Genomic DNA, 18989 nt, shown 5'->3' with positions numbered 1-18989 from the left:
TCTGTGAGTGATTGATGATGGAACCGACGAGGTTGAGAGGAGGTTTGACTGATGGCAGCGCAGACAGGCGGAGTCAATGAAAGAGCACACACACACACACACACACACACACACACACACACACACACACACACACACACACACACACACACACGCACACATACATTACGGGCTGTTCACCATTGATGGGCGCGCCGGCGTGCTTGTGTTCTGAAAGCCTGCGTATGCTCAACTGCTGGCTGGGAAAGTCAGGGCGGGGGCAGTTGTGACCTTGTCTGCTGGCTGGCATCCTGCCTCTGTGTTCGTGCCCGTGCCCGTCTCCGGCTCCGTCTTCATCTTCGTCTTTGCGTTTGTGCTTGTGCTCGTTTCTGTGGTCTCCTCAGTCTTACGCCGACCCTCTGATCGTCGCATTGGACAAGAGCCTCACTGTCAGTTGGCTTTTTCAACATTGCTAGGCTAACAACCCATGCGTCGCTGAAGCTAGCGCCCGAAGGCGCCGCGACCCGATTACAAGCGCACGCGTATCCTCGTCACTTTCCAAATCTGCCGTGCACCTGGCTTTTCGTCAACCGCCATGGCCAGTCGTCTAGGTACACTGATTTTTTTTTTTTTTTTGGCTTCCTTGCATGCTCGCCCTCGACCAGCGCTGCACCTGTTCCCCCGCTCACCCATGACATGACTCAACAAAGTTGACAGCGCACGCCATGGTTCTCACCGCACCTGTCCTTCTTTTTTAGGTAGCCGGGCCAGTGCTGGCGCGCCCGCTGCTGGTGGACGACGGCGGTTGCCATCTGCGCCGCAAGCAGCAAAGCCACGCACGTCAATAAGCAGTGATACTGCCTCTGCTGCACGCGTGGGCCGCTCAGCCTCGCTGCAAAACAAATTGCCCTCCAATGTGGCTGTGCCTTCCGCCTCCGCTGCGCCCTCTGGCGTAGCTGCGGCCACTTCCAGGACCGAGTCTCCAAATGACTCAGTCTTTGCTAGCTCTCCCGTCACCCCGAGCACACCCGTCGTTCCTAGAGTAGGGCCGGCGTTTGCGCTGGAAGATTCAACCGCCGATGATCAGCAAAACGTCATCGTTTGTGTCCGTGTGCGTCCAGCCAATCAGCGGTACGCCCTTGCTTTCGCGCTCATCGCAGCCCACGCAAGGCTGGCCGCATCCTAGTTGTGGACATCCCCATCTCCTGATAATGTCTAACCGGATTTTGGCAATGACTCCTGGCCTCACAGCGAGGAAGGGATGCAGTCACATGCCATTGTTGCCATGGAGGGCAAATCTACCACCCTGACACATCCGGACAAAGGCAAAGGCCAAACGTACGGTACACCCCGCAACTGCAACCGACAAAAGCCGCCGCCCTCTTTTTTCTTCAGCTTCTTCCTCTTCTTCTTCTTCTACTTCTGCTTCTTCTTCTACTTCTGCTTCTTCTTCTTTGTTGTTGGTGTGTTCCTATTGAGCGTACACTCTCTCATACAACCAACCAACACGGATGGTCACGCTGCCTTTAGCTTTACCTTCGATCATTCCTTCTGGTCACATAATGCAAACGACGCCAATTTTGCTGACCAGGTCAGCCCACTAGCCCGCTTGACTCCGCCACCAGGCCACTCGATTGCACAAGCCCTGCTTGATCTACGACCAACTTTCATCGCGCCACCCGCAAACAACCATCGCAGGCGCATATCTACCAACACATTGGCAAGCCCTTACTCGATCGCTCGCTTCAAGGATACAATGGTACCGACTTGCCAACGCCCCGCTTCAAGTGTTGATGATCGTCACCAATGCTCAGTAAACACCTCATGCCGCCTTGCACAGTCACCGCCTTTGCCTACGGGCAGACGGGCTCGGGCAAATCATACTCCATGATGGGACCCCCGGGTTCTCAGATCAACGACTCTGAGCATCGTGGTCTTATTCCCCGCTTCTGCGAAGCCCTCTTTGATTATGCCCGACAAGTTGAGAGCCAGCAGGTGGGAACCTCTGCCAGTCATCGCAGACCTTGTCCAGTTGTACCGGTGCCTTTGTCTCTTGCTCACCTTCCCTGCACCTGCCACCACTGAAAATACCTGTTGGATCTTGTGTTCCTTGACGTCGATTAGGTTGTCGTCAAGGTCGAGATTTCCTACTTTGAAATCTACTCGGAGCGCATCTATGATCTGCTCGCACCAACCGTCAAATCCGGCCGCATGCAGGTGCGTCTTCGATTCAGGAGACAGATTTGGGACAACAGTCAGAGTAGGAGAGGGAACAGCGTGGTTGTTTTCAGTCTGAATATTGGAAAAACAGTCCTCACTCATGCTGAACCGGCGTTGGCAGCAATTACGCGTGCGTGAGCATCCTGTTATGGGTCCATATGTGGACAAGCTGACCATGCATGCAGCCCTCAACTTTGCGGACATTGAGGGTGCGTTCGCCCTCCGTACTCCGGCCCGTGCTCGTTGATCATAAGGCGACCATGCAGCTACTCTCACTTGTCTCTCTGTTTCCTTTAGCTTGGTTGTCTGTGGGCAGCAAACACCGTGCGACAGCTTCCACCAACATGAACGCCACATCCTCGCGCTCGCATGCCGTCTTCACCATGCTCGTTACACAGACTCAGGTTGGTCCTTGCTTTGTGTATGGCGTGGCCTGTCGCGCCTACTTCTTCTGAGCCTAGGTGCTGCCACCCTCAACACATGTCTCTGCCTCGATGACAGCTGGATGCAGACGACATCGAACATACCAAAGTGTCAAAGGTCAACCTTGTGGACCTGGCAGGTTCAGAGCGTGCAGATGCTGCTGGCACTACTGGTCAGCGCCTGCGCGAAGGCTCAGCCATCAACAAGAGCCTGCACACCCTGGGCAAAGTCATTTCTCTCTTGGCCGATAAGGCTACCAAGAAGAAGAGCGTACGTTCTTCGTATTCGCCCCAACGCACTAGCCCACAAGCTGTCGCGCTTATGGATTGCTAATCACATGACTGCGTGGACAATCAACTGACGCCGGATACCTGTGTGGCCACTGGGACAGATCTTCATCCCATACCGTGACAGCGTGTTGACTTGGATCCTTAAGGAGTCTTTGGGAGGCAACAGTCGCACAGCCATGCTCGCCACCATTAGTCCTGCACTCGTCAACTACGACGAAACCCTGAGCACACTCCGGTTCGTGCCTGTTCCGACTAATGCGAGACTGATGTGGGCAGTACCTGTCTCGGTATCAGACTCGGCTTTCCACGCCCCCCGCCCCACCCCCACTGCCCATTTCTTTGATGCTATGCTGCTTCTTTTCTTTTCTGCACCGACGTGGCCTGTCCATGTGGGCCGCTACAACTGCGGTTCTATGTAGTTTGGCGCAAGAATGTCTCACCATGATGTCACTGCTTGTGCTTGATTGCGTGTCGATCCAGATATGCGCACCAAGCTCGACAAATCATCAACGATGCCTCCATCAACGAGGACCCCAACGCCAAGCTTGTGCGCGAACTCCGAGCCGAGATTGAAAAATTGCGTGCCCAGTTTGGAGATGGCGCAAGCGTCAATAGCTATCAAGAAGTTACGCATCTGCGCCAAAAGCTGGCTGATACGCAGGCACTGATGGCCACCATGAACCGTTCTTGGGAAGAGAAGCTGCGCGAAGCTGAACGTATGCGTCAGGAAAACGCTCGCTCCATGGAAGCACAAGGCGTTGCCAAGGACGTGCGCAAGGTCGACAATAGCCTGCCCAACCTTGTCAATCTCAACGAGGACCCCCAGCTCTCGGAAATGCTCATTTATATGCTCAAACCAGGTGGGAGAGGCGGGCTTTTTGTCTCTGTTTTGTCTACCTGACCAACTTTATCATCCTAGTGGCTGGCAGTGATCTCACCGACGCCAAGTGCTCAGGCTCAACCACCGTGGGGAGCTCGGATACGGCGGACATCGAGCTCACAGGTGCTCTTGTGCTCAAGCACCACTGCACCCTCACATGCCTTCGGGATTCGGACAAGAGTGATTATACGGTTCAAATAACGGTTGAACCTGACGCTGTGGTTTATATAAACGGTGAGTTCTGAGCTCCAACCTTGACATCAATCTGAACATGCCTGGCTAAACTCCTCATTATCTTCCCCATGTGCACTGCGCCTGCCGGTGCGTGTGTGGAATGCTGCTCACGAATGGGGATCAGGCCATGAGCTGAGAGCTGGCCAGGTTCACGACCTGCACCACTCTGATCGCCTCGTCCTGGCCAATCGTCATTTCTTCCGCCTCAACATTCCGAGCACCAGGTAGGGCTGCGAGTGAAAAAACAAAATGTCCTTACGGTGAGCCCATTCCCTGTACAACACTCAAGTTGATTAATGATGTCACCGCAGCCGCTCGCGCGCGCAGAGCTCCGGTCAAGCCGCCAAGTCATACGAATTTGCGAAAGAAGAGCTTGAGTCGGTGCAAGCGGCTCAGCTCAAGCAAGAGTTGGAAGACGAGAAAAAGAAGAACGAGTCAGAGCGCAAAGAGCTCGAGTCGCGTTTGAAGGAGGCCGAAGCGCAGACACGAGAACAGCTAGATCAACAGCGACAACAATACGAAAAGCGTCTCAAAGTATGTGCGCTTGACAGGCTAGAGCAGGTCGTGGGCTCAGACAGACACAGTACCTGCTTTGACCCGACCCCGCGAATGTTCTTGGCCCCGGCAAGGACGTGGTCTCATGAGGCACGGCCTTGCGCTGCTGGCTCACCGTGCGATTGTGGGCTTTGTCAGACCATGGAGGATCGAGAGTCAAGTGCTGATGACAGGGAACAGCTGGTCAAACGCTTGATGGCCGATAAGCACGAGATTGCGCGAGAGCTAGAGTTGCTCAAGGTTTGTCAGCCTTTTGCCGCATCTGTGATCTCGGGCGTGGCTTTGACTGAACTCTCTCCCCCAGTGTATATCCTGTTGTGTGCGCGCCTCGCCGAAAAATTGGCCTGGCCTTGACGTTGTATTTGATGGGGTGGGGTGGCTAGGCAATGCATAAGACTGACCACCGCCAGTATCAGCAAACGCGCAGCAATATCCAGGCCCTAGCGTCCTCGCCAAATCTGCCCGAGTTCAGTGCCAACGTGGATTCTCACCGCGTCGTGGCCTTGAGCAAGGACATTCAGGAAGCCAACAAGATTGCAAGCGACCTGAAACAGCAAACTCGCTTTGGTATCATCAATCAAGGAGGGCAGCCCTTTGTCAAGGTCCTCAACACTCAGATGAAGGTCGCCACATTATGGTCACCAGAAAAATTTGAGGATATGATGGACAAGATGCGCGAAGCGTACGCCGACTATGACGGCGAAGCTGAGGTGCCCGAAGATGTGGCCTTGCTCTTTTTTGACCCCAACGAGAACTGGCAGGAGGACACGGGCTCGTCGCGACGCACGAGTCGCGCCTCCACCAGCGCCGCGGTCAACACGGGATCTGCCGCCTCAGATGAACGTGGTGCTAGCCCAGATGATCTTGACAGCCGGAGCAGCACTCCCATTGATGGCGCCTCGCGTGGTTTGCTGACCGATGGTTCGCGCTTGCAAGCACGCCATCGCAGCGATGCTAAGGTATGTTCCCCGTCTCTAATGTCGGGTTGTGACCTGCTGCCCAAGCCAACCTGGCCTCTGTACATTCTTCGCGCGCTCATTGTTTTTCCTTGCCCGTGCTTATGGGCACTTCTCTGCATCCGCGCTTATATCAATCAATCTTGATATCGATACAGGTGCTGGCAGACGCACATGCGTCTGAGGCCTCGGTTGTTGCCCTATGTGCTCAGTACATTAAAAACTCGCGAGACTCTTTGCGCGTGCAAAAAAAGCACACTGTCTCCGATGAATTGGTAGCATGTGTCTCTGCCCTCAAGGATTCAGCCACTGTGCTGCGCGATGGCCTCGACGAATACTTGTACGACCTTTTGTCTGTTGTCTGAGCCTGCACCTACACACTTGCCCCTGGCTCTCTTCTTCCTCTTGGTATTGTGATTCATGATTTTGCCGCGTGGTTTTTGCAGGCGCACAGACAGCGACAAGCAGTTGCTGCGGCTTCGAGACTTGGGTGTCATTCGCAACGCCAGCCTTTCCTCAGCCATGGCTTTGGAAGTCATCTCCACGGCCGTTCGCACCGCTCGGTAAGCCTCATCTAGGATGGTATCACTCAGATTGGACCGTCCAGAAGCACCGACTTGTTTTCGTGGGACCTGACTCGTGTACAGCCATCCTTCAACGTGGCTCTGACCCTCCTGCTCACTGACCCCGTTGCTCTTGTTTGATAGTGAGACTTTGCTAAACCATGAGAAGCTTCAAGCCCGCCTGCTCGAATCTTGCGCCAATCTCAGCTCACATCTCATGACTTTGCTGCAAGGTGTCGAAATGGAAATTCACTCCATGGTGCGATGCTGGTCCTATCTTCGGTCGTTCTGAGGGTTTGGCAGGCACATTGCTTGTGATTCAACCTCGCTGTCTGTTTGCTTTGGTAGGTGACATCGTCCTATCCCCGCGTCATGCATGACCTCAAGGAGTTGTCGATGATGGCCGGTGAATTGGCCGTCATCATGGCTGATGAGGAGACCGAGCAAGAGAATGATAGCTATGTCGAAGGCGAGGAGCTGCGTGAAGAAGACGATGATACAGGTCGTCAATCCATGGCAACCCGCATGGTGTCCCTGCCACCCACCCTTGAGCGGCGCAGCTCGTCCCAGTTCATGGAAGCCAGCATCAAGAAGGTCCTTGAACATACCATTGATGAGGATGTGCTCTTGAGTTTCCAGCGGGGCACGCACATGCACATGGCCGGTGTCATGGAACTGTGCAAGCAGGTATGTGCCCACTCGCAGAAATGATCGACAGGTGGTCATCCCTCATGGTGTGTCGCGTGCTTAGGACCTATCATCTCGAGCCAAGGACGTGACGGCGCTTGTTGAAAAACTTGTCCCTGAATCAAATGTGGACGAGGCCATCTTGCAAGGTGCAGCCGAGGTGACCAAAGCTGCACAGTCCATGCTCGTGACGGCAGCCAAGTGTCAAAGCTTCATCTCGGACATGGCGACCAGGGAGGGCCCAGCTGAGGCCAAACGCGCCTTTTACCGCAAGACCTATCGACGAGACAAGGGCATCGTTTTGCAGGCTCAGCAGGTGGCTGAGGCCATTGCTTGGTTATGCGATGCCTGTAGCACGGCCGTTCAGGGGGATGAGGACGTGGAAAAGGTGCAATCGCACACCAACAACCTAAACGCCCTGATTGCTCAACTGACGAGTGCGGCTGATAGCCGGTTAGCGGGCTTGCCTGGCATCGACGTCCATTTGGAGACGCTGCGCACCCAAGCCACCTCCGTGAAAAAGTATGCTGGTGCTCTTCAAAGACAGGTACGTGCAACTTGCATGCCTGGTGCAACGTCCCCCTTGTTGGCAAAGCGTGTGCTATCAACTCACAACACCCACCATACTCCTTGTCTGTGTTTTCGTCCTGCTCGCAGTGTAAACAGTTTGGGGCTACTGATCATGCGAGTCGCCAGCGCTCGGCCTCACTTTCAAGTCGATCATCACCAGGCACGCCGCGCCGCTTTAACAGTGGTCGCACCTCGGTCAAGATGAATTTCTCTTCTCCGCAATCCTCGCCCAAGGCAGCCGTTCGACTCCATACGCAACGTCTGGATCAGAAAGCTCTCGTGTTCAGGTCAGTTTGAAGCATCCTTTTTCACTCGCGCGCACGCATGCACACACACAGCCCTTCTGCCCTTCTGCTTGGGACTGAGCGTGGCTCTCGCAATTTCACATGCGGTGCTCGCATGTATAGATTGGAAAATGAGCTGGAACAAGAACGGCGGCGCTTAGCCAGCATGAACCAGGCGGACTATGTCGAAGCCTCCACAACCCCCATCTGAGTTTTAATGTGCAAACGCTTGCATGTGTGTGTGTCCAATCATGTGCTTCTACGTGCCTCCGTGTACCTTTTTCGTGTCTGGGTTTGTGTGTGTTTGTGTTTCTACATGCGCGTGCTGCATTGCACCTTTGTGCATGGCTGTCCCTGCGAGCTGCCCTCGACGGATGAAGCTCTTATCTTATTTGCAAAACAAGTGAGCACCCTCAAAGGAACATCCGCACTTGCATAAATTGGGGATTTGCCTTATGTCGTAGACTTGACGAGATCGAAACAGGTGCAGGTGTGGCGACAGGGATTGCACCAATACTGCTGCGAAAGGCGCCTGGGCTCAACGCATGGAAAATAGAAACAGCATCGTCTGTGGACATGGGCATGAACATGAAAGACGCTTTCGACCATAATGCTTACGAATCGGAAACAGCATTAGAATTAGGTAGCATGCTGCTGGTCATAGAGTTGACGCAATCGCATGCGCTCAGCAGAGACGCTCTCAGACACAATGGCTTGAAGAACATCGCGAAGAAGACGAGCCGTCTCGGCATCGCTGGCCTCGAAAACATGATCCTACAACCAAAACCAACAAGGTGACCGGTTCGGCAACACATTTCCAAAAAGGATCAAGCAGGTACAATTCATGGCGGAGGCGCGGGACGGAGTAGACAGAAATCCAGCACCTTGAATTCGCGCGGCGTACTAGCGTAGTATACCACTCGAATTTGGTTCTCCCGCCGCCCAATTTCGCCAAACATTATGTGCTGTGTGGGAACGACAATCTGCCGCAACAGGAGAGTCGGGATGAGTGGAACAAGTGTGACTTTACCCGCGGACGCCAGATGATCCACGGCCATGCGCAAGCACATATGGTTGATGATTGGCAATGTGATAGTCTGAGGTTGGCAACGAGAGCTGGCGCAGGCGCACTTTTTTGGACTTGCTCAGCAGGTTGCGGGCAGCTGATGAAGTCAGCGTCATGTTATCCTACAGCCGTGCCATGCCGTACACTAAAATGAGATGTGACAGGAAACGCGTTGCGAAGAAGAGACCAAGGGGGAAGGGGAGAGTGGGATGTGAAAAAAGGGATACCATGTCCAAAGTCATTTCCACAGAAGAGGTTTTCAGCTTGTGTTGGCGTTGTAGCAAGAAGGTGCGGCGTTGATTGAGTGTGAGACTCTTTTGCAGCTTGTCGGCCATATCCGTTCGAGTCGCGTTGTTGGCCGTGACTGTGTTGCGCCGCTTGCCTAAAGCAAGTCAAAAGGATGTGCGCGTGTGCGTGTGTGAGTGTTCTTTTGGGTAGTTGTTTCGATCTGAACGGCAATCTGACACAAAGTTCACCGGCACAGGCACGTGCACGCACTGTGGATGTTGATTAGAACAAACTCGGCGGCGTCGCATGTCTCCTCAAGCTGAATAAGCGTTTTGTTTGGGTCCAGGTAGTGACCTGGGTTGGCTATCAAGAGAAGGCAATAGTGAGCGGCATCGTTGGCGACATGTGCGGCAAGCGGGCTGAGGTGGGAGAGATGAAGAGAGAGAAACCTTGGGGCTAGTTCGTACCCTTGAGCTCAAGCACGTATTCGCCATAGCGAAGGGCACGACGCTTGAGAGTCCGCTGTAAAATGTCGGCCACAGTCATGGTGTCTGACTCGCGCTCAAGGATGGTATCGCCTGTATCGGATGAGACACGGAGGAAGACCTTTGACTCTTGGGCGTCGGCCTCGTATGACTTGAGGCGACAAAGGCACACGTGATCAAAACCAAACTTGTTGACGGTATCACGCATTGCAAAGGCTGGTGTGCGAAGCCAAGGACGTGAGTGACAAGGGGATGAGAAAGGCTTGCAACTTGTTTCCGTGTTGCGCCCCGTGTGGACTACAGCACCCGCAGCTGGTTGCACAGACACACCTGGCAAATCCATGTCTGGAGATCCATCGTCTTCGCCTACGCGGAGCTCAAAAGCTTCCGGCGGCTCCTGCAAACAAAAACATCCATCATGAGACAGAGCAGCATAGGCATTAGAGACATGCCTCTTTGAGCCAACGTGGCTCGTAAAACTTTTCGTGTTTGGCGTTCCTGCCCCGCCCCTTCCCTCAAACCACTCCTTTTCCAAACATGTAAAGGAACCCATCGGGGGTGACAGCATGTGGGCTGCGTGAGGAAAACAGACAGACCGACCGTAAGAGCGGGCTGGCGACCAGCTTCTTCCCGATACATGTAGAGGGCATAGCCAATGACGTCGCGGACTTGGCTCTTGGCAGTAACCTTGATGTCAATGGGTAATTCGGTTGATGCTGCACAAAAATCATTTGGCAATGGTGGTATGCGTCAGGTGGATGCAAGCAGAGGACGAGCTGCGTAGGGCACATGACGGGCTTTGGGCAAGGCGCACGTACTGCAAAAGGGGAACCAGACTTTGAAGGTCTTGGTGTGGCGCGGATCTGGCGAAACGCCACGAAACTGCGCAAACTCTGTTGAATGGAAAGTTGAGATGAGGACCATCACAGGATGACATGTTTCAGCGACTGAGAAGGCAAAAAGAGTTCAACCTTGCGCATAGGGGTTGTTGCTCTTCTTATGATGTTGGAGGACGGCTGACAACTTGGAGGCGGTGGCCGGGAGCACCGGCTGCAGCATGGGGCAAACGCAATCAGTGGCCATTGCGTTTGAGACATGGGGAAGGGAATCGGTTGCATGCACAGACCCGAGGGTTGTAGGCATCAAAGGGGGAGTTGAAGCCGTCATCAAAGCCGGGCTGCCGGGCTGGAGCCGTGGAGGGTCGTTGAGAAAGGCTCTTGGATCGTGGCGCTGCCTCATCGACTTCACGACTGCGGCCCAGGAAAGAGCTAGAGGGCGAGAGGGACGCTTTTCGATGGGTAGCTTGCTGCTCCTCCCAGGTCTTGAAGCGATCAGAGATGTGAGCGGATGAAGGTTGGGGTGGGCGATCCAGATGAACAGAGCTACGCCGCGATCGGCGACCACCGCTTTGTTGCGCCGATGCGGGCGTAGGCGCACGGCTGTTGGGCACCAGGATTCGCGATAGGAGCGTGAGTTGCGCGGGCATTCATATTCTTGTAGCATTGCGTGAACTGGACAGCGAGCATTTGGTCGGGAAGGCCCATGAGCCGGCTTGCCTGGAAGGTTTATAAGCATATGGGCGGGCTGCCGATCCGATGGCAAAAGTCTTTGGGGGTTCGTGCTCAATATCTTGCGAGTCGACGCTGAAACGATCGCTCTCATCATCGTAGTGTGAGCTGCGTGCGCATGGCGAAGGGAGGAGTTGTTGGACGGGTGAGCCCAACGTGGGGCGGGGGGGGGGGGGGGGGGAACCAAGCATGCATGCCCAGCCAGGGCAGAAGGCGGCACACCTGTCGCCAGGCACATATGTCCGGAGAATGGCGCGGCAGTTGCCAGTGTCATCGCTTGCCTGTCACACCAAGCGCAGCCCCATGTGAGGACTTGCCGTCGGCGGAGACAACACCATGCACCAGCTCGACAAACGAACCTTAAAAGCGCCAACAACAGTGCGCAGCACCGAAGCAAAGTCATCCACCATCGCCATGATGGCTGTGCCTGCACGCCGCCAACGCCCCCAACAACAACAAGCTCACCCTCCCCCAAAAGCGCCGTCGCCGCCGCCGCCGATCGATCCGCAAAGAGCCCTCTCTCTCTCAAACTCTCTACTCTCTCTCAAACTCTCTCTCAAACTCTCTCCTCTCTCTAAAACTCTTTCCCTCTCTCAGACTCTCAAACTCTCTCTCAAACTCTAAAACTTTTTCAATTCACTCTCTCTCAAACTCTCTCTCAAACTCTCTCTGTCTCTCTCTCTCTCTCTCTCTCTCTCAAACTCCATTGTGCTCGTTGAGGGGGGCGGGGCGGGGCAGAGTAGTTGGTGATTGACATGAGGGGCGAGGCTGGGCGGCGAGAGGACTGTTGGTGACGTGTTGATTAGGAGGGGAGGAGGGCTGACTTTGTTTTCGGAGGCGAGTTGGTCACGATGGCACTACGCTCTCAGCGCGTCAAGCTGCCTGCCTCTTCAGAAGGCACGACGACGGCTGTGAAGATAACATGGCAGCGACGTCCGCCCGTCGTTGTGGAAGTGCAGAAAAAGCCCGAGGAGGAGCTGGGCATTGCCATTGCTTGCCTGCCCGATGCCGCTGGTGTCGTCATTATCGATATTCGGCCCCGCTCAGCCGCTGATCGCAGCGCCATCCTTCAGGTCCGCTTGCTTTCTCTCCTTCAACCCGTCTGCTCCGTGACCGTGCTCAGCCCCTGGTGGCTGTCCGATTACAATGCAATGTGCAACACGCTGTGTGGATTGATGCAGACAATGATATGTTCGTGTTTCCCCCTCCGCTTAGGTGGGCGATGTCATCTCCCAGGTCAATGGTCGCAGCTTGGGCTACAGCACCACCGAAGAAGCCTTGCTGGTGCTCAGCGAAGAATCCAAAGGTGTGGCACGCACGACTTCACATGCCTCCGGCCCAACCAACTGCATCACGCTGAGGCCCGTCTGAAGATCAAGCGCTTCTTTTGCACTCTAACCCTGCATACATTCACCATCTGCCGCCGCGCTGCCTGTCGACAGCCGCAGTCCTAAGACTCAACGTGTCGGGCGAAGCCGACCTCAGCTCTCTGCCGGGCGATCACCCGCAGCCCAACGATGCACGTCGCCGGAACCCCGCACAGCACCGAGCCAAAACGGTCAGGCTTTTTTGTTTGCCGCGAGCCTCGATCGCCCTCCCTTGGATGCATCCCACTCAAATCACAACGTGATGGTGCATACCCGCCGCCCCCCGTGAACCTGTGTTGCACTGCTCTATATGACAGCGCTACGGCGAGCCGCTCAGCCCAATTAAGCTATTGAAGATGATCCTTTTCTTTCCAGGTACGTTGGCTCGAGCCCTTGCTCTATTTCCACCGCCGTCCCCTTCGCCGCCCAGACAGTCATCCTGCCATACCTTGATACTCAATCCGGGGCTTGCCGCGCAGTGGCCATAATCGTGTTCTGCTTTGGAATACTTGAAGGCATTGCCCGCGTCATGTTTGAACGCCTGAATGGCTTAGTCCATCGTGATATGGAGCTGGAGGAAAAAGATAAAATTAACTTCTGTTTTGATGTAATCATGTTCTTCTGGTATGAATGGATCTGGCGCGATGAGACTGGCGGCCTCGTGCGCCAGTCGTAGCCAAATAGCTCATTGAATATCTCTCTGCCTTGCCTTGAATCATGTGCTCAGCGGAGGCAACAAATTCATCTTATCTCAAAAGCCAATGCACACATCTTGCCTCTGTCAGACGCGTTGCTCCGCTACCTACTTCGCTCCACTTCTTCCTTCACATGATGTTCAGCGCACGTTCATCGATTAAAAGTTAATGTCAATGTAAGCCAGAACAAAAAGTAGAAGGCAAGCTGGTTTGAGATGCGACTCTGCAGTCAGGACCCCATTTGCGCTGGCACAATGCCCCGTGCTCCACAGGACATTCAGATGAAGGATGTGATGTAGTCGGTCGAATCAGTAGCCTGAATGCCACACCATGGATCGTTTACTTGTAACTGTTGGTCACAGGACTGTTCATGTGGTGATATTCAGCCTTGTACTTTTTTGCTTGCTCGTGGACGCTGTCAATCTCGGTCACACACGAGGCCGGAAACCTGTCGCCAAGGTGAATGCAAGCAACCAAACCCACGGTGAGGCGTAATCAAGGGGAAAGAGAGAATTAATGACACACGCACGCGCGCGCACACGCGCGCACACACACACACACACACACACACACACACACACACACACACACACACACACACACACACACACACACACACACACACACACACACACACACACACACACACACACAAGACCAGAAACACGTTTTCTTTCATCCGAAGCGCATGGCTCACCAGCCAGAACTGGCGTAGGGCGTATTGGATGAACTGTCCTTGGGCATGCCCTTGCACCAGCCATCACCGTTGTCCCGACACAGAATGGATACGACATCACCCTTGCGCAAGGAAAGCTCGTCGCGATGTCGCGCCGAGTACGAGTGGACAACACGCGCCATGGGACAATCCCAGGAAGCATAGGTGTTGTCGCCGGCATCTTCTGATTGGTGGATGGCGAAAAGATCCAACCAGCGCATGCTGCAAATCGCGCAAAAGGCCAACGGTCAGTCTAGCCACTCCTGCTGCTCAACTTTCTTCAAGTCAACCCAGACGCATGTCCACTGACCAATCCGTGACGCTCGGACACTTGACCCAGAGTCGCACGACTTGGGGACCAAATATCAAGATCTCCATAAGTTGATCGTGCTCCTCCTTGGCCACCGTCGCTGCAATCTCTGCAAATGCCAAAGAAGCAGTCGCGGGACCCGCCTCTACCAAGGAGCGATTCACCTGTGTACAACATGTGCATGTGTGGGTGCGTGCGTGTGTGTGTGTTTGCATGTGTGATTTCATGTGATTACGTGTGTGTGTGGGCAGCAAATCCAACCAGGCAAATCGCGCAAACGTTAGAAAACGCCAAGACCATGGAAGCCGAGGATCAGACAACCAACATGGGTCCGTGGTTTGTCGTCTCAGATAGTGACGTCTCAGAGAGTAGGCCTGACCTGTTTATACACGGTATAGTAGACTTGTCCCGGCGACCTTTTATGCTTCACTGGTTTGGCATACATCAGCAGGTCATTGAAGAGGAAAAGCTCCAGTTTCTTGGACTTGATGTATTTGCCCTTGTCATTTACCAGGACTAGATTGACTGGCCCACGCTTTTGCAAGCATCGATGTCTATCATGAATGCAAGTCATGAGCACGTGACCGATGCATTCATCTGTACACGCTGCGCGCTTTTCCAAAAACAGACATGCATCAAGGCCTTCAAGTTCACGTCACAGACTTACCCAGCTGGCAGCCGGATGAAGGTTTCCAAACGACCGTAATCAAGCACACGCTCCAACTTGCTCAGCTCGTGATACTGATCCAAAACCTCGAGTCGGTTATTGCAGTGTTTGACGCAAGCGGTCAATTGCTCGTAAGCCTATGCAGTGCCCCCATCCCCCCGTGAGGAGCCAGTACGCACAAGTTGAGCAGCTCTTTCAACATCAAAGCCGCAAGCGCTGCCCAAACAAAAAGCCAATCCCACACTCCCACCTGGTCTAACACGTCATAATCAGGGTTGCCCGTGTCCGTGCGGTCACGGACCGCCTTGATCAGCAAGGGATATCTGAGCATGCAAAACAAAGCCCATGAGAGTGATCAAAAGGGGATGAAGCATTCGGTGAGTCAAAACACCGCATGCCAAACGGGAGTGCCCATACCGTGCTAGTCGTTGAATGGGTGCCAGCACAAAAGCACCAATGGGCAGGTTTCGCGCCTGTGGTGCCGCACTGGCCTTGTTGAGCAGACCCTTGAGGGCGTCTCCGTGCGTTTCGAGCAAACGCTGCAATCACCATTCCCCACAATATAGCCAGGAAAACAGTCAAATGCTCGTGGTCGGACAGGGCGACACGTTGATACCGTTCGCAAAGCAAATTACCAGACCTGAAGGCGGAAGCAGGTCGTGCAGTAGTTGGCAAACACCCGTTTGAACCGAGTGCTGACTTTTACGAAAATGTCCGCGATCGAAGGCGTTGGGATTTCAGACAGGCGCTTCTGCAATGCCTACGAAGTTGAGAGTTGCCAAGCACACCAAGCCAGCAGGAGGACCACGCATATAGGAATAAAAGGGTGAGGCTTTGTGCGCCCAAATGACTCTTGCTCTTGTTTGCTCATTCTTCGTCTTTTTTTTGGGAAGGGGGGTCTTTCCAGAGTTGAATGGTGCCGACAATTCAATAGCGGTTGAGGGCGTGAAGACTGACATGTTGGAACTTGGTGGCCTGTTCGACAAGGGCGGTCACCGAGTTGGTCATGGAATGCAAGGTACGAGGCGGAATCGCGCCAACGATCGAATGCTTGCTGTCTGACTGCTTGCGTGCGCGCGTACTGCCCGTTCGGACAAATGTTTTCAAACGGCCAACCGGCTCTGGCGCGACCTTTGAGGTACCAATGTAGTCATGTAAGGGGCGTACAAACAGGTCAAGCAGAGCTTTGACATCTTCGAGATAGGCCTCTTCGGACGTCATCACTTCTTGCATGGCCTACACATAGCATAGTTGCAGCCAAAATCAAACATTCCGGCATCAGATGGCATAAAAGTACCCATGTGGCCCAAAAGTTACGGGAATCTTGAACAAAAATGCTCTTGTGGCGACACCAACGCACTTCTTGACGTTTGATCTCTGTCTTGCTCAGCTTTTCAACAAAGCCGCTGGCGCGGACATCGGGGCGATTGATCCAACGCTTATCGTTGATAAAGATATCCTAACGTTGAAAACGGGGCATGAAGTGAGCGAGCACCCCGCCGGCCGTGCTTCACAAGGATCACTGTGTGCAAGGCACGAAAAGACGCACGTTCTGCACCCCAAGTAGGGTGGACGCTCGGCGTAGACTGAGCGAGCCTGAAGACGACGCCCTCCGGCTCTCGCGGGGGACCTCGGGGGTAGCAAGCAGCGAAGCGGGGCCTGAGTTTCGCGTTGCATAGTCGGCATCAAACTCGAGCGCTCGCATGAGTCCTGTCTGGAACTCGTTTGGCTCGTCCTCGTGCTCGTCCAATACGACCTTGATAGAGTCAAAGTCCATATCGGGAAAGGCGCTTGACACACGCCGCAACGTTGAAGCACGTATGTTGCGCCAGCCCTCCTCATCAGGTGTGGGAGCGCCACGCTCATCATCGTCAGTATCTGACGCCATGTCAGGCATGTCTTGCATGGTCAGCGCCTATAGGTGCAAACAACAGTTGGAGGGGTCAACAAACCTATCGCCTACAGTTCCACGCGATGCAAGCTTGGTCAGCCATACCAGGCGACCTTCTGCGAGCAAAGCCCATTCGTTGTCGTCTGCCTCGCTCTCCTCTGCGGCCGATTCGGAGCGAAACGAGCCGGCCAGCGTGCTGAAACAAGACCAAGGCCAGTGAGCATTCAAGTGAGTGTGTGGTGCGCAAGACGACGAGGGTGCATTTGGTGTTGGCCGGTGCACACGCGTACTGGCGGGGCTTGCTGAGGCGCGGGGTCGAGGCCTCGTAAAGATCGCCGTCATCAAACCCAGACCGGGTAACGGTCATGTAAGTCTGCTCTGTCGTGCCCAGAGACTGTCGGCGGAGCGCCTTATTCAAGGTATCGCCATCAGACAGCATCCTACCATCCGCAAGGCGATCGTTGATGGAATGGGGTGAAAATGAGCATGAAGGGCCCCATAGTGTGTCAGCTTGGGTGCATGATCAAAGTAGCAGGGATTGCTGAAGCGTACAAGGTGGGACGGCGCAACGTTTCAGAGCGCGCACGAATCATATCAACTGGATTGGTGAGTGTGCTCAGCTGCTCGTAGGCGTCGTCCACGTCACCTGTGTGGGAAACCAACGGGAGGTTGCGTCGTGGTGGCAAGGCTCGTGTGACCACGCGCATTTGGCAACACAGGCACGAGGACAACAAGTCAAGCCTTGGTCTTCTACTGACCGTGGGCCAGGTGAAGGGCATAGCCGATCAGGTCCACGTCGACCTCTGGGAAGAGGTCTTCCAGGGCCGCGAGCTATCGAGTCGCTACTGTGAGCTGGATGCAAGGTGCTCATCGTGGCAAGCATGGAAGCGTGATAACCCACCTTGTCTGTTTCGACACTGTAGGCACTGGCTACATGCTTGATGATGGAGGCTGAACGGGATGGTCCTTGGCTCAAGTGCGGCTGTATTCCAGCCACATGAAGCAAACGACATGGTGTTAAGTCAACTGAAGCGGTTGTGCCATAAAGTGTTGCACCCAATGCCTGCCCAGAACGAAAGGCACACACCGTGCTGTGCCAGTGGTCGTCATCTTCGTCATCATCTACCACGCTCTCTGTGGTTGAGGCACCCTCCACCAATTTGCCGGGGCCTACAGAGGTGGGCAAGACATGGAGTTGTGATCGCGAGACGAAAGAGCATGAGCTTGCTTGACCACATGGGCAGGGTGTTTCGTGGCAAAACCAGCGCACTTGAAGCTTTTCGCTGGGCGTGGGCTTCCTCGGTGCTGCTCGCGAGGGCGGACCCCGAAGCGCTACCACGCTGTTCCACACGCGTAAGGTCAAACTGCATGGCGATCAGCATGTTGATTACGCTCTCCGAGTCGTTTGCAACGTCAAGGCAATGCTCGATGCTTTCCACGGGCAGGTTGGGAAAGATGCCCTAGCAAGACATGGCCACGGGCGCAGGCAGGCAATGAGGGCCGAGAGCCGGGGCAAGGCGAGTCGGTGGGCTAACGTGTTTGTGTGCACGCTGTCGCTCTCTGAGTGAAGCTTCACACGCACCTGTAGTTCCTCAACGCGGTCTTTCTGATCTTCGGGCTCATGACTGCCCGTTGCTTTGGCTGGGCTGGTCGCTAAGCAAATGGTCGGGTCAGGTGATTGAGAAAATAGCATCCTGGGTCAAGCGGCGTTAAAAACCCCCCGAGGCAGTAGGGTGGGGGGGGGGATGCGGATGAAGGGGCCCACCCACCAATTGCACCAGCTCGTGCTCTTTGAGATCAAGCAGCTGGGACCCGTCCACGTTTCGAGCACGAAAAGCGGCTGTGTGGTCATCAAGGCGAAGCTGGCACAGCCAGAGGGCCACCTAAAACCAGCGTCAAGCGAGGCAAGGCGGAATTTTCCCCAACCGGCGTTGAGTCAAACAGCGCTTGACATGATCCTGCACCCCTACACGAGCCGAGCTGGCAGGAGATGATGCATACCTCCTCCTTTGACCAGTCAGCTGCCGTACGGGATGCCATTTTAATTGTTTCCCGAGCGACAAGTCCGTGGCTCGCTCACCCCTATACGGGTGCGCGCCTCTGCGTGTGTGTGAGCGCGCGAGCGCGCGAGCGCGCGCCAAACATGATCCAGTCAGCCACGATGAAGATCCGTGTTACCCTTCCCACCTGCGCTACCGAGTCTCTTGCCCTGTGTCACGTCAACTTCAAACCCCATTCATGCAGCCTGCTAGCCCAAATCCTGCCGCCACCTGCTGCACTCACCCTCTCGTCGTGGTCCGGCTGCTCCCGCCAAAAAAAAAAAAAAAAAAAAATTTCAGCAGCCCCAGAGGGCCAC

The 18989-nt window shown here is 54.7% G+C and overlaps 4 protein-coding genes across 4 annotated transcripts in view; 2 read left to right on the top strand and 2 right to left on the bottom strand.

Annotated features, from left to right (window-relative positions):
• Positions 1-8061, top strand: part of MONBRDRAFT_34078 (uncharacterized protein) — a gene marked incomplete at its 5' end in the record, with an annotated part of 9284 nt that extends 1223 nt beyond the window's left edge. The window contains 24 exons of the mRNA XM_001749333.1: positions 384-428; positions 738-819; positions 936-1110; positions 1231-1570; positions 1678-1738; positions 1820-1974; positions 2104-2196; positions 2291-2408; positions 2497-2603; positions 2701-2892; positions 3014-3147; positions 3393-3772; positions 3832-4026; positions 4151-4250; positions 4338-4560; positions 4720-4821; positions 4965-5540; positions 5696-5877; positions 5984-6100; positions 6245-6359; positions 6449-6787; positions 6852-7334; positions 7445-7644; positions 7765-8061. Coding sequence (XP_001749385.1) covers positions 384-428; positions 738-819; positions 936-1110; positions 1231-1570; positions 1678-1738; positions 1820-1974; positions 2104-2196; positions 2291-2408; positions 2497-2603; positions 2701-2892; positions 3014-3147; positions 3393-3772; positions 3832-4026; positions 4151-4250; positions 4338-4560; positions 4720-4821; positions 4965-5540; positions 5696-5877; positions 5984-6100; positions 6245-6359; positions 6449-6787; positions 6852-7334; positions 7445-7644; positions 7765-7852 — 4602 coding nt within the window. The 3' untranslated portion in view covers positions 7853-8061. The remainder of the gene's footprint in view (positions 1-383; positions 429-737; positions 820-935; positions 1111-1230; positions 1571-1677; positions 1739-1819; positions 1975-2103; positions 2197-2290; positions 2409-2496; positions 2604-2700; positions 2893-3013; positions 3148-3392; positions 3773-3831; positions 4027-4150; positions 4251-4337; positions 4561-4719; positions 4822-4964; positions 5541-5695; positions 5878-5983; positions 6101-6244; positions 6360-6448; positions 6788-6851; positions 7335-7444; positions 7645-7764) is intronic.
• A 1330-nt stretch (positions 8062-9391) lies between these two features.
• On the bottom strand, positions 9392-10923 carry MONBRDRAFT_11503 (uncharacterized protein; the record flags this gene model as incomplete). The annotated part of the gene is made up of 5 exons (XM_001749264.1): positions 9392-9636; positions 9751-9817; positions 10021-10136; positions 10239-10313; positions 10392-10923. 5 exons carry the CDS (start codon positions 10921-10923, stop codon positions 9392-9394), a joined length of 1035 nt encoding a protein of 344 aa, XP_001749316.1.
• Positions 10924-11839: 916 nt separating this feature from the next.
• MONBRDRAFT_11502 (uncharacterized protein) lies at positions 11840-13031 on the top strand (the record flags this gene model as incomplete). The annotated part of the gene is made up of 4 exons (XM_001749332.1): positions 11840-12061; positions 12204-12294; positions 12431-12546; positions 12786-13031. 4 exons carry the CDS (start codon positions 11840-11842, stop codon positions 13029-13031), a joined length of 675 nt encoding a protein of 224 aa, XP_001749384.1.
• Positions 13032-13191: 160 nt separating this feature from the next.
• MONBRDRAFT_34077 (uncharacterized protein) lies at positions 13192-18673 on the bottom strand (the record flags this gene model as incomplete). The annotated part of the gene is made up of 21 exons (XM_001749263.1): positions 13192-13498; positions 13748-13987; positions 14076-14239; positions 14455-14629; positions 14743-14879; positions 14993-15065; positions 15160-15281; positions 15383-15502; positions 15859-15978; positions 16103-16201; positions 16292-16657; positions 16739-16829; positions 16924-17073; positions 17186-17279; positions 17392-17464; positions 17535-17615; positions 17721-17803; positions 17904-18093; positions 18216-18286; positions 18399-18516; positions 18635-18673. The coding sequence occupies 21 exons, from the start codon at positions 18671-18673 to the stop codon at positions 13390-13392; spliced, it is 2715 nt and encodes a 904-aa protein (XP_001749315.1). The 3' UTR covers positions 13192-13389.
• Between the last annotated feature and the right edge of the window lie 316 nt (positions 18674-18989).

Source organism: Monosiga brevicollis, genomic scaffold (assembly GCF_000002865.3).
Source record: "Monosiga brevicollis MX1 MONBRscaffold_29 genomic scaffold, whole genome shotgun sequence".
In the NCBI taxonomy this organism is placed as follows: domain Eukaryota; class Choanoflagellata; order Craspedida; family Salpingoecidae; genus Monosiga; species Monosiga brevicollis.
The sequence above is the reverse complement of the archived record's forward strand: the minus strand, read 5'-3'. Positions and strand labels throughout refer to the sequence as shown.